Source organism: Malania oleifera, chromosome 13 (genome assembly GCF_029873635.1).
Source record: "Malania oleifera isolate guangnan ecotype guangnan chromosome 13, ASM2987363v1, whole genome shotgun sequence".
NCBI classification, from domain to species: domain Eukaryota; kingdom Viridiplantae; phylum Streptophyta; class Magnoliopsida; order Santalales; family Ximeniaceae; genus Malania; species Malania oleifera.
In genome coordinates this window covers 7,302,582-7,329,173 of record NC_080429.1, presented here as the reverse complement: position 1 = coordinate 7,329,173, position 26,592 = coordinate 7,302,582, and the positions used below count along the sequence as shown (strand labels likewise).

General features: G+C 34.1%; 1 protein-coding gene across 4 annotated transcripts in view; it reads left to right on the top strand.

Annotated features, from left to right (window-relative positions):
• Positions 1-13,054, top strand: part of LOC131146285 (uncharacterized) — a 33,135-nt gene extending 20,081 nt beyond the window's left edge. Inside the window, exons 3-6 of one of the 4 annotated variants that reach the window (XR_009134294.1) lie at positions 3,559-3,677; positions 12,547-12,608; positions 12,732-12,781; positions 12,913-13,054. Coding sequence is in view for 3 of the 4 variants with exons in the window: in XM_058095764.1 (XP_057951747.1) it covers positions 3,559-3,677; positions 12,547-12,598 (171 nt within the window). In the remaining variant the exon portion in view is untranslated. Of the gene's footprint in view, positions 1-3,558; positions 3,678-10,582; positions 10,929-12,546 lie in introns of those variants that run through there. The other 3 variants (XM_058095764.1, XM_058095763.1, XM_058095766.1) reach the window with 3 other exon arrangements.
• The last annotated feature ends 13,538 nt before the right edge of the window (positions 13,055-26,592 follow it).

Sequence of the window (26,592 nt, the reverse complement as noted above, 5' to 3'; positions counted from 1 at the left end):
TGAAAGAACAAGTGAACAACTAAGTGCCATACTGCCATCCTCTTTTCTCTTATTGAATCCAATTTTTTGCTAGGGTACTTCCAAGTTTGACAAAAGCCAACTGATTAAACATGAGTACTAAATACCACCATTAAGATTTGCATGGAGAGATATTTAGCCCAAAATTTTTTCAAGTTTTCCCTGTAAACTTCTGATATTTAGCCTGAAAATTTTCCTCTGAAAACTTTCTTGAGCTTAATTGTTACACTGGAAACTTTTTTGAACTGGAGTACTCACTTGATAGTGATCATAAATATAAGCAACAAGTTCTCCAGAAAAAAATAACAAAGATTAAATGGAAAGAAAGCATATTAGGAACTAGCTAGGGATGTAAAAGGTAGAGAAATGGACTAGACATGTGGATGCTTTGGGTCCAGAAAATCCAATTTTATTTTATATTTTGATACTGTCATCTTTAGTATCTCATTTTGTTGTCTTGGCGCACTTTTGGGCTGGCATACCTTGATCAAAATCAGTTTTGGATTGTAAAATTTCCAGTACTAATATAAAACTTGGAAGCAGTTTCAAGCAAGCAATGTGCTGAGAGTTTTTTTTTTTTTTAAATTGTACTTTGAGTACTTGGAAGTAACTAGGACAACTTGGAGACAGAGAAGTAGAAGCATGATAGTAGCTTGAAATGAACAGAAATTTTTTTTGGGTTTAAAACATGGTTTTAAATCGCAATAGCGGGTAGTGTAACGTAACAGGTGTACCGAGAAGCAGGCATAGTGTATGTTACATAACAGGAAAGTGGATGTAATGGCTGTGAATTTTTTTTAAGCATGCACAACCTTGTTTATATTAGTGTATTTTCATGTTTAAGCTTTTTCTTAGAAAGAGTTTTAGTGTGTTTTGGATCCTTTAGTTTTACTGAGTTGTTTGGTAAGGACAAGAGATCCACATTTGTTTTAAACCACCATTGACAGAAAAAAAAAAAAATACATGCGCGCGCGCGTGTGCGCATTTTTACTTTCTCATTGTTCATACGCGTGAAAAATTCTTATGTGTGATAAGTTAATTCATAAGACAAAACACATTATACACTCCATTAATATATTACACATAACTACGTAAGACATACAAATAATACAAATATACAATAACTAGAAATGAAAAGAATATTGAAGTTGAAAAATATAGAACATAAATATCAAATTGCTCTTATTATCAAAATAAAATATTTTCCTAACAAGTTAGTATTTTCAAATTGTTAATTAATGCATCTTTTGTGAGCATTTTAAAAAAATAGTAAATTTTGTATCATTATTATCCTCATTATAATCTTTTCCTCCCCTTTCTACATGGTATATTGAGAATAATTTACGAAAGGGGGGAAAAACAAAAGTGAGAAGAAAAAGTAAAAGATAAAATAAAATTTTTTTGGCATAACAGTCCTCTAGCGATTACATAACAACTGTAGCAGCCTTTATGTAACAGTTGGAGTTTGTGACGGCCGCTATGGCCATGATTTTTCTTCTCACCGATTTTGTGGTGTGTAATGGTATCAGAAACCCAAAAAACTGTTAGTAACATTAGGTAATGGTTGTGGTTGTTATTTGAAACTATGGTTTAAAATTACAAAAGGCTTTCATTTAATGGTTCACATCGACCCTAGATTGACTGGTTGGTTGGAGTGTTGGTTATGTCTAGCTCTTTGGAGACTTTCTTGACTGATTTGAGAGGCTTCAGTTAGCTAAGGAATGTGAGAATCTTGTGATGATGTGCAGTTTGCTGTTTTATGGTGCTTTGGCTGGAGAAAATGCTCAGATTTTTTGAGATTGTGCTTCATCAATTGATTTGATTTGGGATAAGATTTTTTTTTGGCTTTAATGTGAGTTTAGTATATTGCGTGTTTTGGTACTGTGGTTTTCTATGATATTTTGTGTGATTGGTTGGCTTTGTAACTTTGTTAGCCTGCTTTTATAGCTTCTTATTGTGTTTGACTCTTTTTTGTTTACTTTATTTATTTTTCTTATGTATTGTCTAGAGGAATTCTCATTCTCCATGCACATCCTTTTACCTTGCTAATTTTTTTGTTCCATTAATATACCCTAGATTGACATAACTTTTTGTGAAAAATTGAACTTCTGTCTGGCTTGATTTACTAAAGATCAGACTCATTCTTGTAGTGCTTGATGTCTATATTCTATGATCAGTAGCCTCTAGAATTCTTGAACTTGACATTGTTCTGGATTTTATTCCAAGATTTTATTTTCCTAATCAAGTTGTTACATTTGATAAATCACACAGATGTTGCCCTGCAAAGATAGACTTTCTTATTTAGTACCTTATTTTGATTTTGTGACAAGCCATAATCATAAATTCATAACTCGTGTTATGATCTGATTTACTGGTATGAGTGAAATCTTAAGATTTTTTGAAAAAAGGCACTAGGATGTAAAAGAACATTTAATTTACTTGAATTCAGGTTTAGCTCTTTAGCTTATGTGTTTTGGTCTAGAAAATAAGAAAGATTTAACATCAAAGGCACTAGGATCTAGAACAACATTTAATTTACTTGAATTCAGATTTAGCTCTTTAGCTTGTGTTTAGGTCTAGAAAATAAGAAAGATTTAACATTAACTTTAACATTTTTGAAAATAAAATTTACTTGATTTCAAATTTTGCAATTTGTTTAGCTTATGTATAATTTTTCTAAAAAAAATGAGCTACACTTAGCTGCACCATCAGAATGAGGCATCATATCAGTTAATATAACAGTGCCTTTTAACATTTTCAGAACCACTCTCAATGGTAGGGGTAGCACTGATATGATTTGTCAAGTGCAATGACTCAATTGGCAAAATAAAATGTTTAGGATAAAAACCAGATGATTGCCTGTGTTCAAGGTTTAGGGGCTTTTAGTCCTAAACTCAATTCATACTTTACCAGCTCAACAAGTACCAAAGCTTCCCTAAATTTTATTGTTACTCTCTGGTAGGTCAACAAGGATATGTTTTTTGGGATGACTTATGACTTGAATAACTTTTTCTTAATAGACCATTTAAGATAAAGTTATTTATTTTAGTCAAGGGTCAAATAAGTCTCTTTTAGGGTCATCACAAACACCACTAACTAGCAAAGATATTAACTGTCTGAGAAAATACATCTTGAATGGGAAACTAGAAGATCTCTCAAGTCATACTGGCAGTGATGCCTTTGTAGCAGTCATATCCCTTCAATGTGTCTTAATGGGAATATCTGATTGGATATCACATCTGTTCATCCTTGCATAATGGTAAAACTATGATGGTTCATTATGCAATGACAGAACAGAATGCCCAACCTCTGTGGAGTATGGATACTTTTTCCATTGTTTTAGTGTCACTAAATCTTTCTCAAATTAATTTTGTTGCCTTTATTTCATGAATTTAAGATCATGTTGGTTTCTTTATATTGTCAATGTTTCTATATTTACTTGATCACGTGATTAAAGTCGCTATGTAAAGTATATAAGACCCTAGTATCTTTTATTGCTGTACAATTCTGATGGCATTGCTGTACAACATTTTTTGTCAGCTCATCTTGGTCACTCATCCTAGGACTGGTGATCTGCGGGAATCTCTGAAGTATATTTACAACCTATATGTCGAATATGTTGTCAAGAATCCACTCTATGCTCCAGGAACTCCTATCAAGTAAATAATCAACTTAACTCTTCACATTACTAAATAGAAAATCTATTAATTTATATTTTAGAGCTTTGATTTCTATTTGTTTTCCATTGCAAAAAATGAGTTTGTTTGGACTACAATAATATGACCAATGTATCATATCTGGACGAGTTTTTCGGATGGGAGTTGGTGTTTCCAGTGGCAGACGGGTGAGTAATGCTTAAGAACCTACCCTGTCATTCTAAAAGATGTGTTCCTCCATTCTAGTCCATTTAAAGTGGGTAAAGTATTACTGGCCTTGCCACTGGGTTGACACTCACCCATTGGCAAAATGTCTCCACACAATGGTCAAAATTAAGTCCTTCTAACATTGCAATGCAATTGCATAAACATACGTTCTTCTGCATTTTAAACCTAAAGGACATGCTTCAAGTCCCAAAAATAGTCTCTCCAAAGGTGGAGGTAAGGCTGTGTATGTCATACCCTCCACATCCTCGAGATGATGTGAATCCTTGTGCATTGAGTGTTGCATTTATGTGGAGTGATCTTGACAATTTTTTGTACAATTTATATGCCAAATATGTTGTCAAGAATTTACTTATACTCTGGGAACCTTAATTGAGTGGATAGTTAACTTGTTACCATTTTAGATTCGTAAATGGAAAATCTTTTGTTTGAGGTTTTAGGGCTTTGATTACCGTCAATTTTTGTTGTAGAGATGAGTTTTTTTAAGATCAATTTTCCTTTGCCTGGTTGTTGTCCCAAAGTGACACATTGTGCTGGCGTTTGGATATGATGTCAAACATGTGAGGGTCTACACCATTCTGAATGTAGGTGGATAAAGAAGTTCCTTTAGAGACTACAGTTAGTTAGCAACTTGGAACATATGACCCTTCCTATAAAAGTGTAGAGATAATGTTCATAACAAAATTTAACATAAACTAAGGGCATAGGAGAGAAATCTAGAGAAATTGAAAAGTCAGTATTTGAAACTATGGTGATGGGAAAGGAAAAACATAAGAATGGGGTAGACATTATTGTAGACGTAGACCTAAAGAATAATGTTGTAAATGTTACAAGAGTAGGGAACATAATTGTAAAAATTATGATGATCTCATGGCTAGAGATAGGGGTGTGCAATCGGTCGGTTTGGCTAATTCGGTTAATTGACCAAATTTTTTTTCGGTTAACCATCCTCATAACCGAACCAACCGAACTGAACTTTCGGTTAATTCGGTTAACCGAATTAAATTAACATTATTTATGGGAACTGGGAGTGCCACACTGCCACTGTCAGCTGCCGCTGCATGTGATGCGAAGTGTGAAGTGGGAAGAAGTGCCAAAGTGGGAAGTGTGAAGTCGGAACTGGGAACTAGGGATGGAAGGTGGAAGCCAAAGGGGAAGACTGGATCTGGATCTGGAAGTGGGAACTGGGAGTGCCACATTGCCACTGCCGGCTGCCTTGTTGTTTCGAGACATACTCAGATCTATGGTTTGGGTTATTGTGACACATTCTATTCGGTCACCAAACTTACCTCATGTCATTGGTATTTGCATCAGTTAGATGTGAAGGATGCCTTAGTACATGGTGGTCCTCAGGAGGAGCCTTATATGGAGCAATTGCCTGGCCCTATTGCGTAGGAGGGTTTAGAATTAGTATGTTGACTCAAGAAATCCTTGCATGGTCCTTAAAATATGGTTGGTTGATTTAATGTCATAATACTTGAATTGGTGTCTAGCGGTGCGCTGTGTATATTGTTATCATTATACTGCTTTTGGTCTGTTTATTGTGCTTGTGAATGATATTGTGATTATTGGTTACGATGATCAAGGCATCTAACATACTGGTACCTCTTCCTAGTATAGCATGAAAGTCAATCCAAATGCTTCCATTGCTCGTTTGAAGGTCCGCCTTATTGCTGAGGATATACTTAGGTGTGCGATTTGGATTCTTGTGACACATTCTCCCCAGTTGCCAAACTTGTCATGGTTCATCTTCTTAGTCGTCATGTTTCACTAGCCTCTACATTAGTTAAATGGAATGCTTCCTTACTACATGGTGATTCCAGAGGGGCGTGGGGGGAGGAGGTCTAGATATTCCTTCAATTCTTCTATTGGTCAACTTGGAGATCTATCATACGGCCACCTCCTCCTTTAGAAGGTTTAGAAGATATTAATCTGTCTGAAGATGAGGTTAATAGGGATGATAAAAAAATTACTGAGTTCTGCCTACTTTTGTTCAAGACAAATGTCCTAAGAAGGATATTGATACTCAGAGGTTGTTGGATGAGTTGGGCCTCAGGTTAATTGATCAAGGAGGTAATGAAGTCTGATTTGTTGATGGTGGCAAGTCCAAGGTGAAGAGGGTTTAGATGGAATTGGCTAATTTGAGGTGTTCAGTGAACTATGATGGGAAGGTTTTAAAGAGGGGATTTCTTGGCTGATTATTGCAGTTTTTTATTTTTGCCTTTTTTGGTTTTGCTTTTATTTATTTATTTATTTATTTATTTTTCTGTTTTTGAGTTTTCTTTTATTTTTATTTTATTTTTTGGAGGATTAAGTATCCTTGCTTCAATTGTACATTCTCTTCCTAAATATATTTTCTTTTATTATAAAAAAAAAAAGTGATGTAAACCAGTTTCTTGATTCTCCTAGAATAAGTCACTAGGATGCAGTCATTCATATCTTGAGATATCTCAAAAGAGCACTTGGGAGAGGTATCTTATATCGGGATCAAGATCACATTTATGTTATATAAAAATGCAGATTGGGTTAGGTCACCTTCTGATAGAAGATCCACAACCATGTATTTTGTTTTTGTTGGTGGTAACTTTGTGTCTAGAAAAAGTAAGAAATAAATTGTGGTGGCTCAACCGTGTGTTTAGTGAGTATCAGGCCATGGCTCACACTACATGTGAGCTTATTTTACTAAAGAGCATCTTAGAAGAAGTTGGTTTCCAGATTCTGGGGCTATGTAGCTGATGAGTGATAACTAAGCCAGTATTCATATTGCCTCCAACTTAGTCTTCCATGAGCGGACAGAATATATTGAAGTTGATTTTACACTTTGTTCTAGAGAAACTGGTCCAAAATCTCGTCACAACAACTCATGTGAAATCTGAATTCCAACTTGCTAATTTTCACTGAAGTCTTGGGGGTGCTCAAGTTAAATCCATTTGTAACAAATTAGGAGAATATGATATCTTGCTTGTGAGGGGAGTGTTACTAGTTACTTTAGTTGTTAGCATTACTGCTGTGTTATTGCTATTTGCTGCATTGATAAGTGACTAAGGGTAGCATGGTCAGTGCAGTGTATTTGGCATATATTATAAATAGAGGGAGATACCTTCCATTGCAATTATCATAGTTCTAAAACCCGGATTGTCCATCAATCCAGTAAAGCCACCAGGTTGGTCAGACTAGTTAGATCAGTGGGTAAACTGGTGGTCAAATCATTGACACGCTATAGTTATATATTTTTATTAGTTATTTTTTTTGTGTTGGCCTGCTATTTATTTATGTAGACACACACAAATGGTCATAATCATCTATTATCAAATTAATTAATAATTTTTATGACTCTTTTCCTACTATTTCAAATATTCTTCAAAAAAAATAATAATTAAAATACAATTATTATGATTATTATGATTATGGTCAAGGTTTGTTTCCTTTAAAAATTTAAGAGTATGATTAATTTATAGGCATTATATATATATATATATGCAAAAAATATTCTATATATAAATTTATCTTCATTTCAATATCAAAAGGACAAAGTAGCTACAATGGTAGGAGATATTCTCCCTTTGATGCTAGACACGAGTTCAAGTTTGCCCAAGTCCTATTATGCTTCAATTTTAATATATATATATATATATATATATATATATATATATATATATATTAGAGACATGGGTCAATTAGGTCGGTCCATTGGGTCTATCCAAGTCACCAAGTTTTGACCAGGTGAACACCATTTGGCATGATGCTTGTTTGACAACATAATCCGAACTGTCAACTTGACCGATTCCGATCCCACCTAGTTGGACTGGCCAGTCTAGTCTGGGTTTCAAAACCATGATTCTCTCTCTTTATATATATATATATAAAGAGAGAGAGCGCGAATCAGGAGTTTACTAAGAGTATGGAGTAAATCAGAAGACCTAATCACCATGGTTTTGAAACCCAGACCAGACTGGCCAATCCATCCAGGTAGGATCGGAATCGGTCAAGTTGACAGTTCGGGTTATGTTGTCAAACAAGAATCATGCCAAATGGTGTCACTTGTCAACTTGACCGATTCTGATCTTACCTGGTTGGACTGGCCTGTCTGGTCTGGGTTTCAAAACCATGGTGATTAGGTCTTCCAATTTACTCCATACTCTTAGTAGACTCCTGATTCTCTCTCTCTCTTCATATATATATATATATATATATATATATATATGTGTGTGTGTGTGTGTGTGTGTGTGTATATAAGGATATTGATAGTTAGAAATCTTTTAAGAAGATTAATGGAAAAATTTAGGAAAAAGAAGAGAGACTTGCATATGGTATTTATTGACTTAGAGAAAACGTATGATAGGGTACCTAATGAAGTTATATGGTGAGTTCTAGAGAAAAAAAAAGTGTCTAGTAGGTGTACTGATGTTATTAAGGTATGTACGATGGAGTAATGACTAGTATTAGGACTATAGGTGGAGAGACTATAGAATTTTCAATCACAATAGGTGTACATCAAGGATCTACTTTGAATCCCTATCTTTTTTGCTTTAGTGATGGATGAATTGATTAGGAGTATCCAAAATGATGTTCCTTGGGGTATGTTGTCTGCAGGTGGAGTAGAGTCTAAGTTAGAAGTATGGAGAGAAGTTTTGTAATCTAGTGGCTTTAGGATAAGTAGAAATGAGACAGAATATATGAAATGTAATTTCAGTAATAGTAGGAGGAATATTGGAGACAGTTAAACATGATGATGAAGAAATCAGTAGCACTAGTAGATTTCGGTACCTTAGATCCATTATGAAAGTTAAGGAAGAAATTGAAGAAGATGTAATGTATAGAGTTAAAGCAAGTTGGGTAAAATAGAAAGTGCTTCAAATGTGCTTTGTGATTGTGGAATACCCTTAAAATTAAAAGGAAAATTTAATATACAAGGATATTGACAGTTAGAAATCTTTTAAGAAGATTAATGGAAAAATTTAGGAAAAAGAAGAGGTACTTGCATATGGTATTTATTGACTTAGAAAAAGCATATGATAGGGTACCTAAGGAAGTTTTATGGTGAGTTCGAGAGGAAAAAAAAAGTGTCTAGTAGGTGTACTGATGTTATTAAGGTATGTATGATGGAGTAATGACTAGTGTTAGGACTATAGGTGGAGAGACTATAGAATTTTCAATCACAATAGGTGTACATCAAGGATCTACTTTGAATCCTTTATCTTTTTGCTTTAGTGATGGATGAATTGATTAGGAGTATCCAAAATGACGTTCCTTGGGGTATGTTGTCTGCAGATGATTTTGTCTTAATTGATGAAACTAGGGGTGAAGTAGAGTCTAAGTTAGAAGTATGGAGAGAAGTTTTGGAATCTAGAGGTTTTAGGATAAGTAGAAATGAGACAGAATATATGAAATGTAATTTCAGTAATAGTAGGAGGAATATTGGAGACAGTTAAACATGATGATGAAGAAATCAGTAGCACTAGTAGATTTCGGTACCTTAGATCCATTATGAAAGTTGAGGAAGAAATTGAAGAAGATGTAATGTATAGAGTTAAAGCAAGTTGGGTAAAATAGAAAGTGCTTCAAATGTGCTTTGTGATTGTGGAATACCCGTAAAATTAAAAGGGAAATTTAATAGAATAGTTGTAAGACCAACTATGCTATATGGATCAGAATGTTGGTCGACTAAGAAACAACATATCCAAAAAGTAAAAGCTAGTGAGATGAGATTGCTTAGATGGATGAGTGGTGTAACATTAAAAGATAAATTAAGAAATGAACATATTCGCGGTAAGTTAGTCATAGTCCTTATAAAAGATAAGATAAGGGATGAATGACTCAAATGGTTTGGACACTTACAACGTAGGTCACAGAGTGCACCAGTGAGAAAGAGTGAGTTAGTTACTATTAGGGGCAGTAGAAGGGGTAGGGGTAGACCTAAATAACTTGGAATGGGATTGTGAGTAAAGATTTAATGTCCCGGAATTCATTGATGAAAATTATTCATGATCACATAAATTGGCAGAACAGGGTTCATGTAGCCGACCCCACCTAGTGGGACTTAAGGCTTGATTGTTGTTTGTTGTATATCGACAGCTAGAAAATTTTAGTAGCTGTGGATTTGAATGATCACATAGGAAATGAAAATAAATTAAAGGTTATATGATGATGCATGGGGGACATGGATATGGTGAAGAAAATGATTCCAATGATAGGATTTTATAACAATGAATGGGTGCTTTAAAAAGAGAGAACACTTAATAACTTTGAAGGTAGGATAAAATAAAAGCTAAATAGTTTTTTTTCCTTCAAAAATAGGAGGGTAGAGTGTGTATCATGCAAAGATTGTAAAATTATTGAGGTGAAAGTTTAAGTACAAAACATGGTGTTATCTGGAATTGCGTTGTTGGCAAGAATGCTAATTCTTCCATTTGATGGAATAACACTCCACCTCTCACCCACACGAAATCCATTTATTCCAACATATTTTTTACAAGATCAAAATGACCTTTAATAATTAATATAATCTCAGATATACCCTTAACAAACCCATCGCTTTCTCTTGGCTCTCTCAATTCCCTCACTTGATGTCCCTAAAGTTGTCCATGGGTGCCAATCTCTTTCTTTTTCTTTAATTTATTTATTTATTTTGAATTCTGAAAATCAATCATGATAGAACTAAAGCTAAGTGTTTTTTATTGCAGCTTGAAAAATTCTCTACTAGTTTAATTGAGTGCTGAAACTTTCATAGAAATTTTGATGGTAAAGGTGGCTTCGTCATCAAGCCTCTCCGCAAGTTTGCAGGATTGGTACAATGAGAGGATGGGGACTTAAACATTTGGCATGGCTTGTGTGGTGGAACTTTTATATCTTGATGAGATATAAAATAGATATTATAGTGCTCTGCCTTTATGATTGAGCTTCTTAGCAATTAAGTAGTAGCAATATCCATGAGCATATTATCCACCTTTTGATTTGTTGCTGCCCATGGTAAACTGGTGTCCCTGTCCATGCAAGCAACTTATATTACATTTGATGGGGACTTAAACATTTGGCATGGCTTGTGTGATGGAACTTTTATATCTTGACGAGATATAAAATAGATATTATAGTGCTCTGCCTTTATGATTGAGCTTCTTAGCAATTAAGTAGTAGCAATATCCTTGAGCATATTATCCACCTTTTGATTTTTTGCTGCCCATGGTAAACTGGTGTCCATGCAAAGAACTCATATTACATTTGATAATTTAATTTTAAAATAAATTTTCTTCAATTTTTTGTCAACAATAAAAAAATGGGGCTTCCTTGTAGGGATGTTTGTAGATAATGACTTGCTTTTCATTTCATTTTAATGGTTATTCCAAGTGCAATCCAAATGTAGTAATTCCATTTTGACCTCATTTCTGTTTCTACTTTGATTCTGTCTCTAGCATCTAGCAGCCAAATGTAGTGTAAAGAGATGCAGATGAATGAGTAAAAGCACTTGAATATCTATCTAAAAAATAAAGGAGATATTCAAAATTATAACAGCTATCATGAATTAAACTAATGAGTAATGTAAAGAAGCTTTGGGAAATGGTAAAAACAATTACGAAGCTTCGAAACAAGAATTTCAAAAAATTAGTTTGGTTTTATGTCCATGAGATCTGCCAGGGCCTACATATATGTTAAAAGGATTAATGGAAAACTTCAAGGAAAAGAACTTGTACATGGTTTTGTTTGACAGTGAGAAATTAGATAGAATATCTGGGGAAGTCCTATAAGTAACGATTAGTGTTAGAATTATAAAGGGATTATAGGCAATCCTCAATCACAATATGCCCACATCAAGGTTATGTTTTAGCCTTTATCGGTGTATGATCTATGAATCTACCATACAATAACAATAACACCAAAACCCCGCCTTAAGTCCCACCACGTGACCAAAATGGGCTATTACATATGATGTTTGCAGAACATATTGATTGATGAAACTTGAGGTGGAGTAGGATCTATGAAAATTATAGAGAATAATTACAAGCAAGACAGAATACTTGAAATGCTATTTTAATCATTCTAGGAGGAATAAATAGAAATATTAAACTTTTTTGGTCAATAAATTTCTATAATAGTAGATCTGGGTACCTTGGATCAACCAACTGCCAAGTGAAACTAAAGATGTCATACATTGTGTTAAAGCAGGTTGGGTAAACAATGGAGAAGTACTTCGGGCTTGGATGTTTCCTTTACATGGAGTGACCTTACAGTTTATCACTTGGTAGTTGGTAGATCTAATGTTCATCATGATATAATTAGTTGTATGCAATGGCTGGTTATAATAGTAGAGACATATTCCTTAAAAAATTTCCGTCATATTTTAAAACTACTTTTTAAAACTTAAAAAGAAAAAGTTTTAGAATCTTAACCCCATACACATGTTCTAGTTACATGGCTATATAAGAAGTAAATGAATGATTAGCACTGTCCCTCCGTTTTTTACTTTTCACTTATTTATTTAATTTAAATTTTTTTTTTTTTCAATTTTTTGTGTGTGCTTCTTGTTGAGGTTTGCTTGTATGTATTTACCTTCACAGCTTTTATGAGTCTTTGGTTTTGCATACTTCAGTTTTCCTTTTAGGCACAAAAGTTGTGTTTTCTCAGTGGATGCACCTGTAATGCTTTTGTGTAGGTGTGAGCTATTTAATACAGCTCTCGACCAATATGTAAGGGGCATCGCATAGCGTCTCAAAGGTAGTGATCTTCCTCCGCCTGGTTATTTGGTGTAAATGCTGTGCACATGACCAAAGATTGATTGTAAATGTGTTTGATGCTCCATTTCAAACAACGAGACAAATCTAAGTTTCTTTCTGACAGATTGCACTCTGTTCTCATCAAGTACTCCAGGACACTTGGTTCCCATGCCGGTCAGTGCATAGTTAGCATCCTGTGCAAATTCTTATTGCAAAGATTTTTTTTTATCACGAAGATGCTTCATCATTTTTGTGGATGAAATTCAGAATATATATTTTTTCTAAGGCACTATTTTTTCCCCTAGGAGTGAAAAATGTATTGGGAGCACTGAAGCAACACCATAATTTGTCATGCCCTTATTTTAGTGGAAAGCTTTTGTTGTCTGTTTCTCCCTTATGGACTATGCTATCTCACCATTCATTATTTACTGATGAGTTTGAAGATTCTACGTTGTTTTCTGGGCTCCTTATGTCTCTGCTATTCATTACTGACTTGCGGGTTAAAAAATTCTCTCTTGTTTTCTGGGAGCATGATTTGAATCTAGTATCTGTTTCGAAATTGTATACGAAATGAATCCTCTTATAACAGCTATGTATTTTTTCTTTAAATGCGTAGAAGTGGTGACTTTATATTTTCTTTTAATTAGTCCATCTGTATGATAAGACTTCTGCTTATACCAGAGTATCGAACATGAGTTTCTTTTGCTATTGTGTAGGTATAACAGATCATTGCATGCTTAACTAAAAGTTGATTTGTTTGAAGCAAACCATGCTTTCTGTGCAAATATAGTTTATGTTTTCTTCTAATGAGTCCTTCAATCTGGTAGACTTCTGCTAATATCACAGTTGAACTTAGTACGGTTACTATTTTTCAGTGCTACAGATCCTTACATGCTTAAATAAGATAAGTTGATTTGTCTGAAACAGAAGAAATTTTTTTTTTTTTTTTTTTCATGCAAATATAGCACATTGTCTGTTTTGCTTCAGGGTCCTATTTATTAGGGGAGCCACTAATCATATCAGGTAATCTATATTCCACTTGTTTGCTATATTTGAATTCAGTTTGGTAGTGTGAGCATAGATTTTGAGTCATGGATGTGAATTTGGATACCAAATTTTGTTGAGTCAAGGTCTGAATGTCTTGCATGCTTCCAAATGCAAGGTTACAATCACAAATCATAACATGTTAAATAGATTTATGTTGCATTTGGGAGTATGGATTTCAGGCCGATAAATTATAATATAATTTTATATTATATTTTAGTCAAGTTCAAATAAACATTCAAGATCTTTCCAATATGAGATTTAATTTTCTGTTCGTTGGAGGCCCACATGGTTAGATTACAAGAGGACTCCGTCTTTTTTCAATTTTTCTTAGTCTTTTTTTCATTTTTTTTCACGTTCTTTCTTATCCTTGATAAGAATCAAATTTGATATTTGAAACATGGATATATGATATTTTCACTCTGGAATTTTTAGACGCTAAAATGAAAATTCATTTAAATAAAAAGGAGTCTTATTTAAATTTGATTTCTTTTAAATAATTAGCATCTTATTTAAAGGGACGCTAAAAGTATGGCTAGTAAAACGACAAAAGCACATTAATATTAAATCGTAGGTTGAAACAAAATAAAGGCAATCCAAAGTTGGACGGCAATAGAGGGCAAGGCTAAGTTGGCAGAGTGTTTTTTCATTTTAATTTTATTATTTAATAAAATATTAAATAATACTTTATTTGAGAAAAAAAATTCTCACGTAATATTGTAAGTTGGTGTTGTAAGATTTAAATAAATATCAAAAGCTGTGAGATTTTTTGTTCCTGCCAGATTTGGGAAATTTTTTTGAAGACACAGATGTGCATGGGACACTTCTCTCGGTTGACGTGTGTTCGTTCTGTTGTGGGCCGCTGCTGTGAGTCCTAGTCACCATAAGTCCTTGTTGAATCTGTGTCACCATTCTAGCAAATCCATCTCCGCCATGAGTCTTTGCTTCATCGAATAAAAAATCTCATCCGGAACGAGGCAAATGAATGATTCTCCTACACAAGCTCGGTGGCATGCCATGGAGAAAATATTCCAAAAGAAGAAGTAACAGTAGCGAGTTTTTTTCGATTTTAAAAAAATATTAAATAATATCTCATTTTGAGAAGTATTTTTCAGAATGATTTTAACGTAATCTCCCTGCTCCAAGTAGCGAAATTTGTCATCCGTCACTTCAAAAATTAATTTCCTAAAAAATTATTATTTGAGATATTTTTTTAAAAAAATGATATACTTGTCAATTGCCGTGCATTTCGACGGCTGGATCATTCCCGATTGCTTACTTGCTTCACCATTAATTATCTGCTGTTCAGCGAGTCCTAGCCAACGGCAGAGGCAGGTGGCGGTTGTTAATGCTGCCATAAAAAGTCCAGATTCCAAGAGGTAGGGTTGGAAGGGCAGCTTTGATGGTATGAAATTACTAGGTTGCCCTCATTATTATGATTTGATGTTTTTTGGAGTTCCTATTATTAGACAAATAATAATAATAATAATAATTATTATTTTTTTGTATACCATTTCTTTTTTACGTTCATATGGCTAAAAAATTTAAGGAGTCAATTTTTTTTTTGGTTGAGCAAAAAAGTAAAAATGCACTGCATGTCCACCTAACTGTTAATTTATTTTAGAAAAAAATTCTAAAAAATAAAAAATTAGCTCTTTTTAAAATATTTTTTAAAGTAAAAATAAATATTAAAAATATTTTTTCATAACTAAATAGATCATTAATTATTTTCCTGAAAAAAATATTATTTAATATATATTTTTGTTTAAAAAGAACAAATTGGGAAAAATAAATATTTATGAAAACTTAAAAAAAATAAATATTTAGTTTAAATGTAAAAATAAATATCCTGAAAACTTTAAAAAAAATTAATGATCTATTTAGTTATGGAAAATATTTTTAATATTTATTTTTAGTTTAAAAAAATATTTAAAAAATAGCTAATTTTTCATTTTTTAGAAATTTTTTTAAAAATAAATTAACAGTTAGGTAGACATGCAGTGCATTTTTCTAAAATAAATTTTATGTCAGAGTCATTCTAAAATAAACTTTCAGGTATTATTTAATTTTTTTTTTTTTTTTTAAGTTAAAATCGGAAAAAACTCTTAACAGTAGCGCAGCACAGAATATGAGGACTCAAATCGCCCAACGGTGTCCCGTGCTGTGGAATCTGCAAGTGCTGCTTTGCCATGATTTTGAGGTAATGGCTTGGCAGCGACAACGTGAGCTGGGCGGTTGCACCCTGGGCGGTGAGGGACTTCAATGGCTATTCAATGCAATGCTGACAACACATTAAATGGTAGATTTCAAATTTTCACATTATTTTTTAAGGAGAATTAATAATAAAAGTTGATGGAACAAGAATAGGGCACCCCACACCTCTTCGACTCTACTGCATGCACCCAGCTAGTGGGCCAGTAGCTGTGTACAGAGCAAAAAAGAAAAATGATTTCATTTCGAGACGGTTGATGCCCTTAGTAGACATGGCTACAATAGGGCAATTGGTCATTTGGAGAGGTCCTGCAAGAGGAACCCAGAAGAAGCCAAGTCCAAGTCGCCTATAGGGAGTCTTGGAGGATTCAATGGCAGACACGTATCTAAAAAATAATTAAAAAAAAAATCTACATTTCAGGAAAATTAGAAAATCCAACTTCCAAAAATTTTAAATGTTGAGAATTTTATTCATGTGAAAACCAGAATAGAAGGCAATAGGCAAGTGGGAGCAGGAGACGAGCCGGTGGAGGAGTCGCATCACACAGCAGCTCGGGAACAGGAAAAATTTAATGATGAGTCCAATCGGCCATTCAAATTTTAAAAACAGTTCTGCAACTAAATTTTACTGAGGTTTTTTTTCCGTTTTAACCCTTTTTTAAAAAAATATATTAAATAATACTTTATTCTTGGAAGTATTTTTCAGAATGACTCTGACGTAATCTCGCTACTTGAAGTAGCAATTTTTAACCAAATCTCGCTACTTGGAGTAGCGAGATTTACTACGTGTCACTGGAGATTATTTTTGTAAAGCACAGATCTCGCTACTTGGAGTAGCGATTTTTAACCAAATCTCGCTACTTGGATTATTTTTTGTAAAACACAGATCTAATTATGTGTTGTAAAAAAATATTATTTAATATCTATATTTTAAAAAATGATAAAAAAGAAAAAAACTCGGTTCCTTGTGCTATGGTATTTTTTGGTTCGTTGAATGGATTGTCTCGGGTGGACAGCCCCAAAAATGATAAATAAAGATACAGTCATTGATTCTCCCGAGAGGCCACAATTACTGCGAGTAAATATTAATGACAAATGACGCATTTTTTATACTAATATTTGTACTTGCTCCGCTATTCAGCCCAAGCGTGGCTGAGGAAGAGTTACGAGGCGTAAAACAAAAAAAATATGCAGATTGGCCCGTGCATACTATATTGAATATAATGATTCCATCATTCATGATAAGATCAATAATAAGATAAATAAGTGTTGGAATATTACTTCAAGAATTGAACAGTTGAAACTGAAATCCAAAGCTACGCAAGTTAAATTAGAAGAAGAGAAGATTAGTTAATTAGTTAGTTTTCTTTATTTTTGATTCTTGTATTGTATAAATACAAACATATACTCTGTATTTGAAGCAGATAATAGAGAAGAATTTTTCAGCTTATGTAAAAATTTCACATGGTATCAGAGCACTTGCTTCCCTTCCGTAATTTTTTTTAAGTTTCAAGAAACTATGAAAGCTCTGTTTTTAGCCACACTGCGCCTCCAAATTCTGAGCAGTACGAATATTCAGAAAAATTCCGACGCTGATCAAGAGAAGCTGATAGATTAGTATTCTGTATCGGCATTATTCTGGTATCAAATTGCAAAGCCTCAAGTGAATTGCTTTTATCTCTGGTCTTTACAAAGAAAAATTCTTTGATCTACAAATTTTTTATATTTCTTGGAGAAATTCTAGATATGACTTCTGTTGATAATTCTACCAGTTCTCAAAATTGTCATCGTATGATCAATCTTTTTGATGATTCATCCAGTCCATATTACTTACATCCAAGTGATAATCCTGGTGCATTACTGGTTTCTGAAATTTTTAGTGGTGATAATTACATTGCATGGAGTCGGTCAATCACCATTGCTCCAACAGTTGAAAATAAGGTAACATTCATTGATGGCTATAAATCAGTGTTCTCTCCATACTGCATGGCTGCGTGCAAACAATCTAGTTCTTTCATGGTTAATGAATTCCATTTCCAAGGAAATAAGAAATAGTCTTCTCTATGTTACATCTTCTGTTCATCTTTGGAATGAGTTAAAAATAAGATACTTACGAAGTGATGGTCCCAGAGTTTTTCATCTTGAAAAATCTCTTGGTTCTATTACTCAGGGTTGTTTATCAAATACTGAATATTTTAATTCATTCAAATCATTATGGGATGAATATATTAACTACCGACCATTCCCTACATGTAGTTGTGGTAAAATGGCAACTTGTACCTGCAACCTGTTTGATTTTTTGTTGGTTAGACAGCAATCTGATTATGTGTTGAAATTTTTGATTGGTCTGAATGATTTCTATGCTCCAATTTGAAGTCAATTGCTTATGATTTCGCCATTACCAAGTATGGCCAAAGTATTTTCTTTACTGCTTCAAGAGGAAAGTGAAAGACAACTAAATAATGTTGTCAACAGTGAAACTCATGCTTTGATTGCCAAACAAAACATTTAGCCATCTGGTTTTTTGAAATTCTCAAAGGATAAACAGAAGAGATTTTCTCTATACTGTACACATTGTGGATACAATGGGCATACAATAGAAAAATGTTTTCATCTTCATGGTTTTCCTCCTGGCTGGACTGGACCAAAAGGAAAAAGGAAGCCACCTACTGCACATGCTGCCATGACAACTCCTGAGCTTTCTCTTCAACAAAGTAATGAGGATCCAAAGTTTTCTTTTACTTCTGAGGAATTCAATAAATTGCTAGTACTTGCAAATTCTACTTCATCTCCAATATCTCATCAAACATCTTCTCCGGCTGTTAACATTGTTACTTCTCAATTTTCTGGTAACCCTTCAAATTTTTGTTATTTAGTTTCTTCATCTCTGCAGAATGTACATTCATGGATTCTAGATACAGGTACAACAGATCACATAATATGTTCACCTTCATTATATTCTTCTCCACCTACACCAATCAACACTTCCATAAATTTGCCAAATGGAAATTCTTTTCCAGCTTCACACATTGGCAGTATTTGCATTTCAAATATACTGTCTTTACATAATGTGTTGTGTGTTCCCAGTTTTTCATTCAATCTGTTGTCTGTTTCTAAACTAACAAAACAATCTAACATTTGTGTTTCTTTCTTTAACTCATATTGCCTTCTACAGGACCAATTAACAAAGAAGATGATTGGGATTGCATTTGAAAAACATGGACTGTACCATTTATCTCAAGTTCCTTCAAAGGCTGCTACTCACAATCAAGCCAAGTTTCATTCTTCATCTTTGGCTTCAACCATTACCCAAAATCAATTAGATACCTGGCACTACAGACTTGGTCATGTTTCCAACTCAAGGTTACCTTATCTTAAATAGCTGGAGTCATCCATATCTTTTAATACCACACATGTTTGTGAGGTATGTCATTTAGCAAAACAAAGAAAACTCTCATTTCCTGTATCTTAGTCTAGTTCAAAGAACAAATTTGATTTGATCCATTGTGATATATGGGGACCATTCAATGTTGTTTCCTATTCTGGTTTCAAGTATTTTCTTACTATGGTTGATGATCATACTCGTTGTACTTGGGTATACATGCTCCAGATGAAATCTGAAGTTTCTTCTATTGTTAAAAATTTTTGCACAATGGTAGTAACCCAATTCAATGTTCCTGTTAAAATAGTGAGATCAGATAATGGTCCTAAATTTCTTTTAACTCAATTCTATAATGACCATGGCATTATACATCAAAGATGTTGTGTAGAAACTCCACAACAAAATGGAGTTGTGGAAAGAAAACACCAACATTTGTTAAACACTGCCAGGGTCTTACTGTTTCAAGCAAATATGCCTTTACCTTTCTGGAGTGACTGTGTATTAACTGCAGCTCACATTATAAACAAAATTCCAACTCCAAGTCTTAACAACCAAACACCATCTGAAATGCTTTTTGATAAACCTCCTAATCTTTCTCATCTTAAAGTATTTGGTTGCCTTTGTTTTGCATCAACACTTACAACCCATAGACATAAATTTGATCAAAGATCTACCAAATGTTTATTCTTGGGTTATCCTTCTAACATAAAAGGTTACAAATTAATGGACCTTAATAATAATAAAGTTTTTGTCGCGACGTCCCGGGAGCGCGTGTGCCCCGGGCGGCGGAATTAAAATCATTTTAAAATTTCAGGAAAAATGTTGGGAGTCGGAGTCGCCACTAACCTTTAGTGTGGTTAGAACACGTGATAACTACCCCGTTAGGGGTAAAATAGGTCTACATTACCAGAGTTAGGCTCAGGAGTTTGGTTACGCGAGGGGAAGGTACGAGCACCCCCTACGCGCCCGTTCTTACGAACGGTACCTAATTAATTTGAAATTATCCCTAAGTTAATCTAATAAGTCTTTAAATTATTCCTTTTTATGAGTTTATAAATACATAGAGAAAATAAATAAATAAATAAATATATACATATATTCCCTCAGAGCTTAGGGTACGTGATGCCCAAAGGCTCATACCCCCGCAATAAAATCATAGGGATAATAATTAAGAAAATACACTCCCAAAATTTTGAAATTATATATAAAATTTTTATAGGAAAATACTAACATGGGAGGTTTTTAATATATGATAATAGAATAATAAGCCTCACATACCTACTAACATATTATGAATGTCAAAATACGTAACTAAATACTATATAAATTAATATATTAAGGATACTTAATACTAAATATAGTAAGATTCTAATAATGATTAATACTAAACATATTTATATACTAAAAATAGCTGATACTAAAAATACTAGGATACTAATAATTAATACTAACTATATTAATATACTAAATAATAATAATAATAATAATAATAATAATAATAATAATTGATGCTAAACATGTGATTAAAATGCTAATTTACTAAGCATATAATATCCATTAAACCCTAAATCACTAAATATATAATATTAAAAAGAAAATACAAAAATGCTAGATATGTAATATTTACCAATATGCTAATATGTGATATACATATAACTAACATTATTAATTTACATATAATGTCAATGAAACACCAAGCTATGAAATATGTAATACCACATTATCACAATAATAAATTTACAACATTATAAAAATGCTAATTAATATAATATCAATAAAAATTCTACCACACTAACATTAATCATTTAATATATATACAATAGATACTACAAAAATCTAACCCTACAATATGAACATTAACATCAATAACAAAATTCAAACTTTGAATGTTGAAACGACAAAAAAATTCTATAATAATAATAATAATCGTTCAACCATAAACACAACAAAAATGTAAACATGAATATCAACATTTAAACAAATATTACAGCGTTATAAACCCTACACCATGAATATTAATTCATGTATAACAACAAGACAAACAAAGCATATATATTAAACATTAAAGCAAACATTACAATCCTAAAACCTTACAATAACAACCCTAGAGCATATGTAAACATTATCATAAAAAAAAAACTTTGAAACTACTCTAACAATTAATAATCTCAAACCCCAGATAAATATAAACAAGAAATAATGTGACTAATTCAACACCAATAAAAAAGTTTAACTTAAATAATAACAATAAATCAAGCATACTGAACATAATAAAACATACCTAAAAGACTCAAAATATTATCTTATCAATACTTGACCCTAAATAATACAATACTAATTCAATATATATACACATATACACACACACATAATACAACTACAAAAGATTTTTTTTTTAACTCTCAATTATTAAATAAATACACAGAAATCTAGAATAAAACAAACAAAAAGACTCTGCAGTAAAAATGACTGGTTAATATCACAGAAAAATAAATCATAAAAAAAAAAAAAACAATACACATGTGTATATGTAATGAACTGTGTGTGAGGCGTCTGTGCGTTCCCTGTTCATGGTGCCGTGTGTGTGTGTGTATCGTGTTTGAGTGCAGGGACTTACAGAGAGGGATGCAGTCGGTTATGGGAGAGACAGAGAGAGGCTGCTGTGCGGCTGGCAGCAAGATAGCCGAAGATGGAGGGTTGGCTCGCCGGAGATGTTGGTCGGAGGGCTGGCTCGTGCTCGGCTGGCTGGCTCGTGCTTGTCTGGCTGGAGGTCTGGTCGGTGGCTGGAGTGTTGCGAGAACAGTGGGGCTGGTGTGGTGGCATCGCAGAAGGGGAGTGGAACAGGTGCTCGGGAACTGCTGTTGTGCTCTGCTGGTGGCTGCTTGGGTGGTTGCCGGAGTTGCAGAGGGCGGCGATGGAGTGTTGGTTTCCGAAGAAGATGACCTGCTTCGCCTCAGTCTCCAAGGCTCTTATCTCCACGACTTGTTGCTGCTATTGTGTAGGGGCTGGCTGTGGTGCTGCGGGTGGTCGGAGGCTGGAGAAGATGAAGGTGAAAGAGGGGGCTGGTCCTTGTGGGCGAGGCTGGGATGGATCCCAGGAGATGACTCGCAGGAAGAAGAAGAAGAAGAAGAAGAAGAAGAATTGAAGCAGAAAATTTTTTTCTTTTTATTTGGCTGTCTCCGTGCTGCCGTGCGCAGCACCCCCTCGGCCGTGGCTTGAAGAGAAGAAGAGGTCCTTATAAAAAATTTTTAGAAACCCTAACCCATTTCTTTTCCTTTTTGGTTTTTTTTGTATTTTATGGTATTTTTCTTTTGGAAATAATATATATGAGTATAACTACTATTATGGTAATAAGGAAATAATAATAATAATAATAATAATAATAATAAGGTAAAAATAATAATAATAATAATAATAATAATAATAATAATAATAATAAAGTGAATATGGGAATAATAAAATAATATAATAAAACAATAATAATAATAATAATAATAGAAAAATAATAATAATAATAACATATAATAATAATAATAATAATAATAATAATAATAAGGTAATCAACACTATAATATATAAGATAATAGTATTAATAATAGTAATAGTAAAAATAGCATAATAATAATAATAATAATAATATTAATAACAAAATAAATAATAATAATAATAATAATAATAATAATAATAATAATAATAATAATAATAATAATAATAGGGGACCCCTTGTTCTGTTTGGTTAGGGCAAAAATAGGGTGTCTACAGTTTTCATCTCAAGAAATGTAGTTTTTTCTGAAAATATTTTTCCTTTTAAGGTTTTTTCACCTAATCCTGAATCACATTCTTTCTTATTCCCTCCATCAGCTTCTACATCTGATTTTTTTTATTCTTCTAATCAAACTCCTCCATCCTCTTCACATTCAACCAACAATCATCTAACATCTTTGAACAATGTTCCCATCCCAGATATTATTTCACCACAACTCAGAAAATCTTCAAGAATTACACGACGGCCAAGCTATTTGCAGGATTTTTACTGTGGTACAGCTTCCAAGGTTTCACTTGCAACTTCTTCATCTGATATTGCTAATTGTTTTTCTAATAAAGGTATTCGATATCCCATCTCTGATTATCTTTATGAAAAACAATTATCTCCTTCTCGTAAAGCTTTTCTAGTCTCCATTTTAGCTTCTAAAGAACCCAAAACTTACAAATTAACTGCTCAAATACCTGAATGGCAAGCTGTAATGCAAAATGAATTAAATGCCTTGGAATTAAATAAAACTTGGGAACTTGTAACTCTTCCTCAACATAAACAGACTATTGGTTGTAAGTGGGTATTTCGAATTAAGTATAAGGCAGATGGAACTATTGAAAGGTACAAAACTCGATTAGTAGCTAAAGGTACACTCAACAAGAAGGGTTAGATTTCTTCGACACTTTTCTCCTGTAGCAAAAATAACTTCTATTCAGCGTTGCCCGGCGTCAAAGAGAAAACTCTGGCTGGGGCCGTATTCCTCTACTGGCCTCCTCGTGGTGCCTGCTGACCTCCTTGTGTAGGTCTAGGAGCAAAAGTCGTACCAGTCTGTGTCGGACACTCCCTCATCATATGCCCCAGCTCCCCGCACCTATAGCAGACACCTTGCCCGGCACGACACTCCCCCGGGTGTCTCTTCCCACAAGATGGGCAAGCTGGACGTGGTTGTGCACCCTGTGAACCGCGATTCCCAATCTCCTATCTCCAGTCCCTATAATAGCCACCTCTCTTCCATGTAGCATGACCGACTCCCTGCTGGGAACCAGAAGATGTAAACCTCTTCTTCTGCCTCTGCTCCTCAACCTCAAATCGATCACCAATCTATGCTATAGTGGCTCGATCAACAAGCTCAGCGAAGTCCTGCAACTTCAGTATCGATACCTGCTTATAAATTTCCCTTCTCAGACCTCTCTCAAATTGTCATACCTTCTTTACCTTATCTAGAATAATGTACGAGGCGAAGCGGGATAGTTCAATAAACCTCACCTCGTACTACTGTACCGACAGCTGTCCCTACTTCAGATTTAGGAACTTTGCAATCTTAGCCTCCCTGGAAGAGACTAGAAAATATATGTCAAAGAAAATCTCTTTGAATCGTTCCCACGTCATCTCCATAGGAACAGTCCTCTGTTGCTTTAACAATCCCACCGCCGACCACCATCTCTCGGCCTCCCCAGTCAGTTTATAGGTGGCAAACAGCACTCTCTGTTCCTCTGAACACTTCAGCATTGCGAATATCTTCTTCATCTTCTGCACCCAATTTTCAGAGACTACATGATCCGTTCCTCTTGAGCAAGCTGGAGGACTCATCTTAATAAACTTCTCTATCGAGCTACCATGGCCTATAGACGGACCACCCTGTTCCTTCAAATTCCTGGCAATTTCTGCCATAACCTGCTATGCTACACTGCGTAAAACTGCATCTGAATCACTACCCGCAATGCCTGAGGGTCCAGCACCCTCACTCCCACTAGCGTGGGCACTATTACCACCAAGGTCCATCTTGAAAACAAGTAACTTAACTCAACTCAACTCATATAATATTTTTCTCCTAATTAACTTGTCATTTTTTATCTTTACTCAAGGCTTAATCTTGCAACCTAGATACCCGACTCGACGATAGTTTACAATGACCTTCCTGAAATCGTCACCCCAGGAAAACCATACAAACCACCACGGAAGTCCTGCATCTAGCCTACAAAACCAGACCTCAAATTCACTTATCCTATACTCTGGTATTATTACTGCTGCACTCTAGAGTCTACAGAACCTAATATCCTAGGCTCTGATATCAAATGTAACAACCCTCAATAAAATCTAACATAATAAATAAAGATGGTCAACCTGAACCCGTAGGTAGCGGGGACACCTGTTAATCACAGCGGAAAACCTAGTAGCAGTAACATAAAATTTAAATCATCCATCCATAAAACATAATACCAGAGTTTACTACATCATTAATATACTTTTTATATGTACAATCTCCAAAAATCAAAAACAACACTAAGACCATACAACAAAAAATCTCCTAGTCCTAGTTCATCGCTTACCCTTCTAGTAGGGAAGCTCCACTCACTCAACGACGGCCTTGACCTGCCGGTTTCTCTGGGTTTCCTGAAAAATATGTTAATGTTGGGGGTGAGACACTTCTCAGTAAGGGAAAATAAACTAAATACAGCCGTGTGACAACATGAACATTTAAAGTGCTTATACATATACAGTACATTTCATAACTCTGGAAATAATCATAATATCATACTGAATAATCATGTACTTTCATATTTGTTAATAAATCATAACATACATAAGCATCCGTTATAACTATAATACTGAAAATATACTCAGGATGAATAACTAGCTAATGTCATGTATTACCTCCCATGACGGGTTGTGCAGCCCGAAGGCGGGACCCGACAATGGCTGGCCAATCACTGCCGAATCAAATATGTCTGTAAGTACGATGGGCCCACCACACCCTGGTTCGGACTGCCAGATGGACGTCCACACTTTACTGAAAGTTACATCGACTATCCATCTCCCATCCCCTCATGGGATGGTTAGCACTGATCTGACGTAGATATCTAATCTACAATATAGCTACGGTACCGAGCCCTGAACTGAACTAAACTAACATTCTGATCGTAATAACATATAATACATGAACATACATAACATCATCACAACCTCGTGCCGAAAACATAGATACAACCTCGTGCTAAAATCATAAATACATGGCCTCGCGCCAAAATCATAAATACATGGCCTCGCCCCAAAATCGTAAATATGGTCTCGTGCCGATAATATAAATACATGGCCTCGCGCCAAAATATAAATACGACCTCGTGCCGATAACATAAAATACATGGCCTCGTGCCAACATCGTTTCAGGTATATACATTCTAAAAATAATTCATTTATCATACATTTGTCAAAATGATCGTAACATAACATATCTCTACATAATACCTGAAATCATACTTTGTTCATAAAATCTTTCATATCATAATATGTTCACATAACATAATATTCATGCCACACGTGCATTGTATAAAATCATACTTCTTATTCTAAAATCGTATTTCTCTGGCATCTCATACATACATATATGTTTCATCATAATAGCAGTATTTCCCAAACGTACATTTCATCTATAATATACACATATAACATTTGCTTTTCTGAAAATAAATTTACTCATAATTAATAATAAATTGCGTGAAAAATAACTGCTTTAGTTTATTCCCTTACTTGGCTACTAAGAAAGCCCCAAAAAATCCTAGGCTAACCCCCGTATGATTTCCTAATCAATACCCT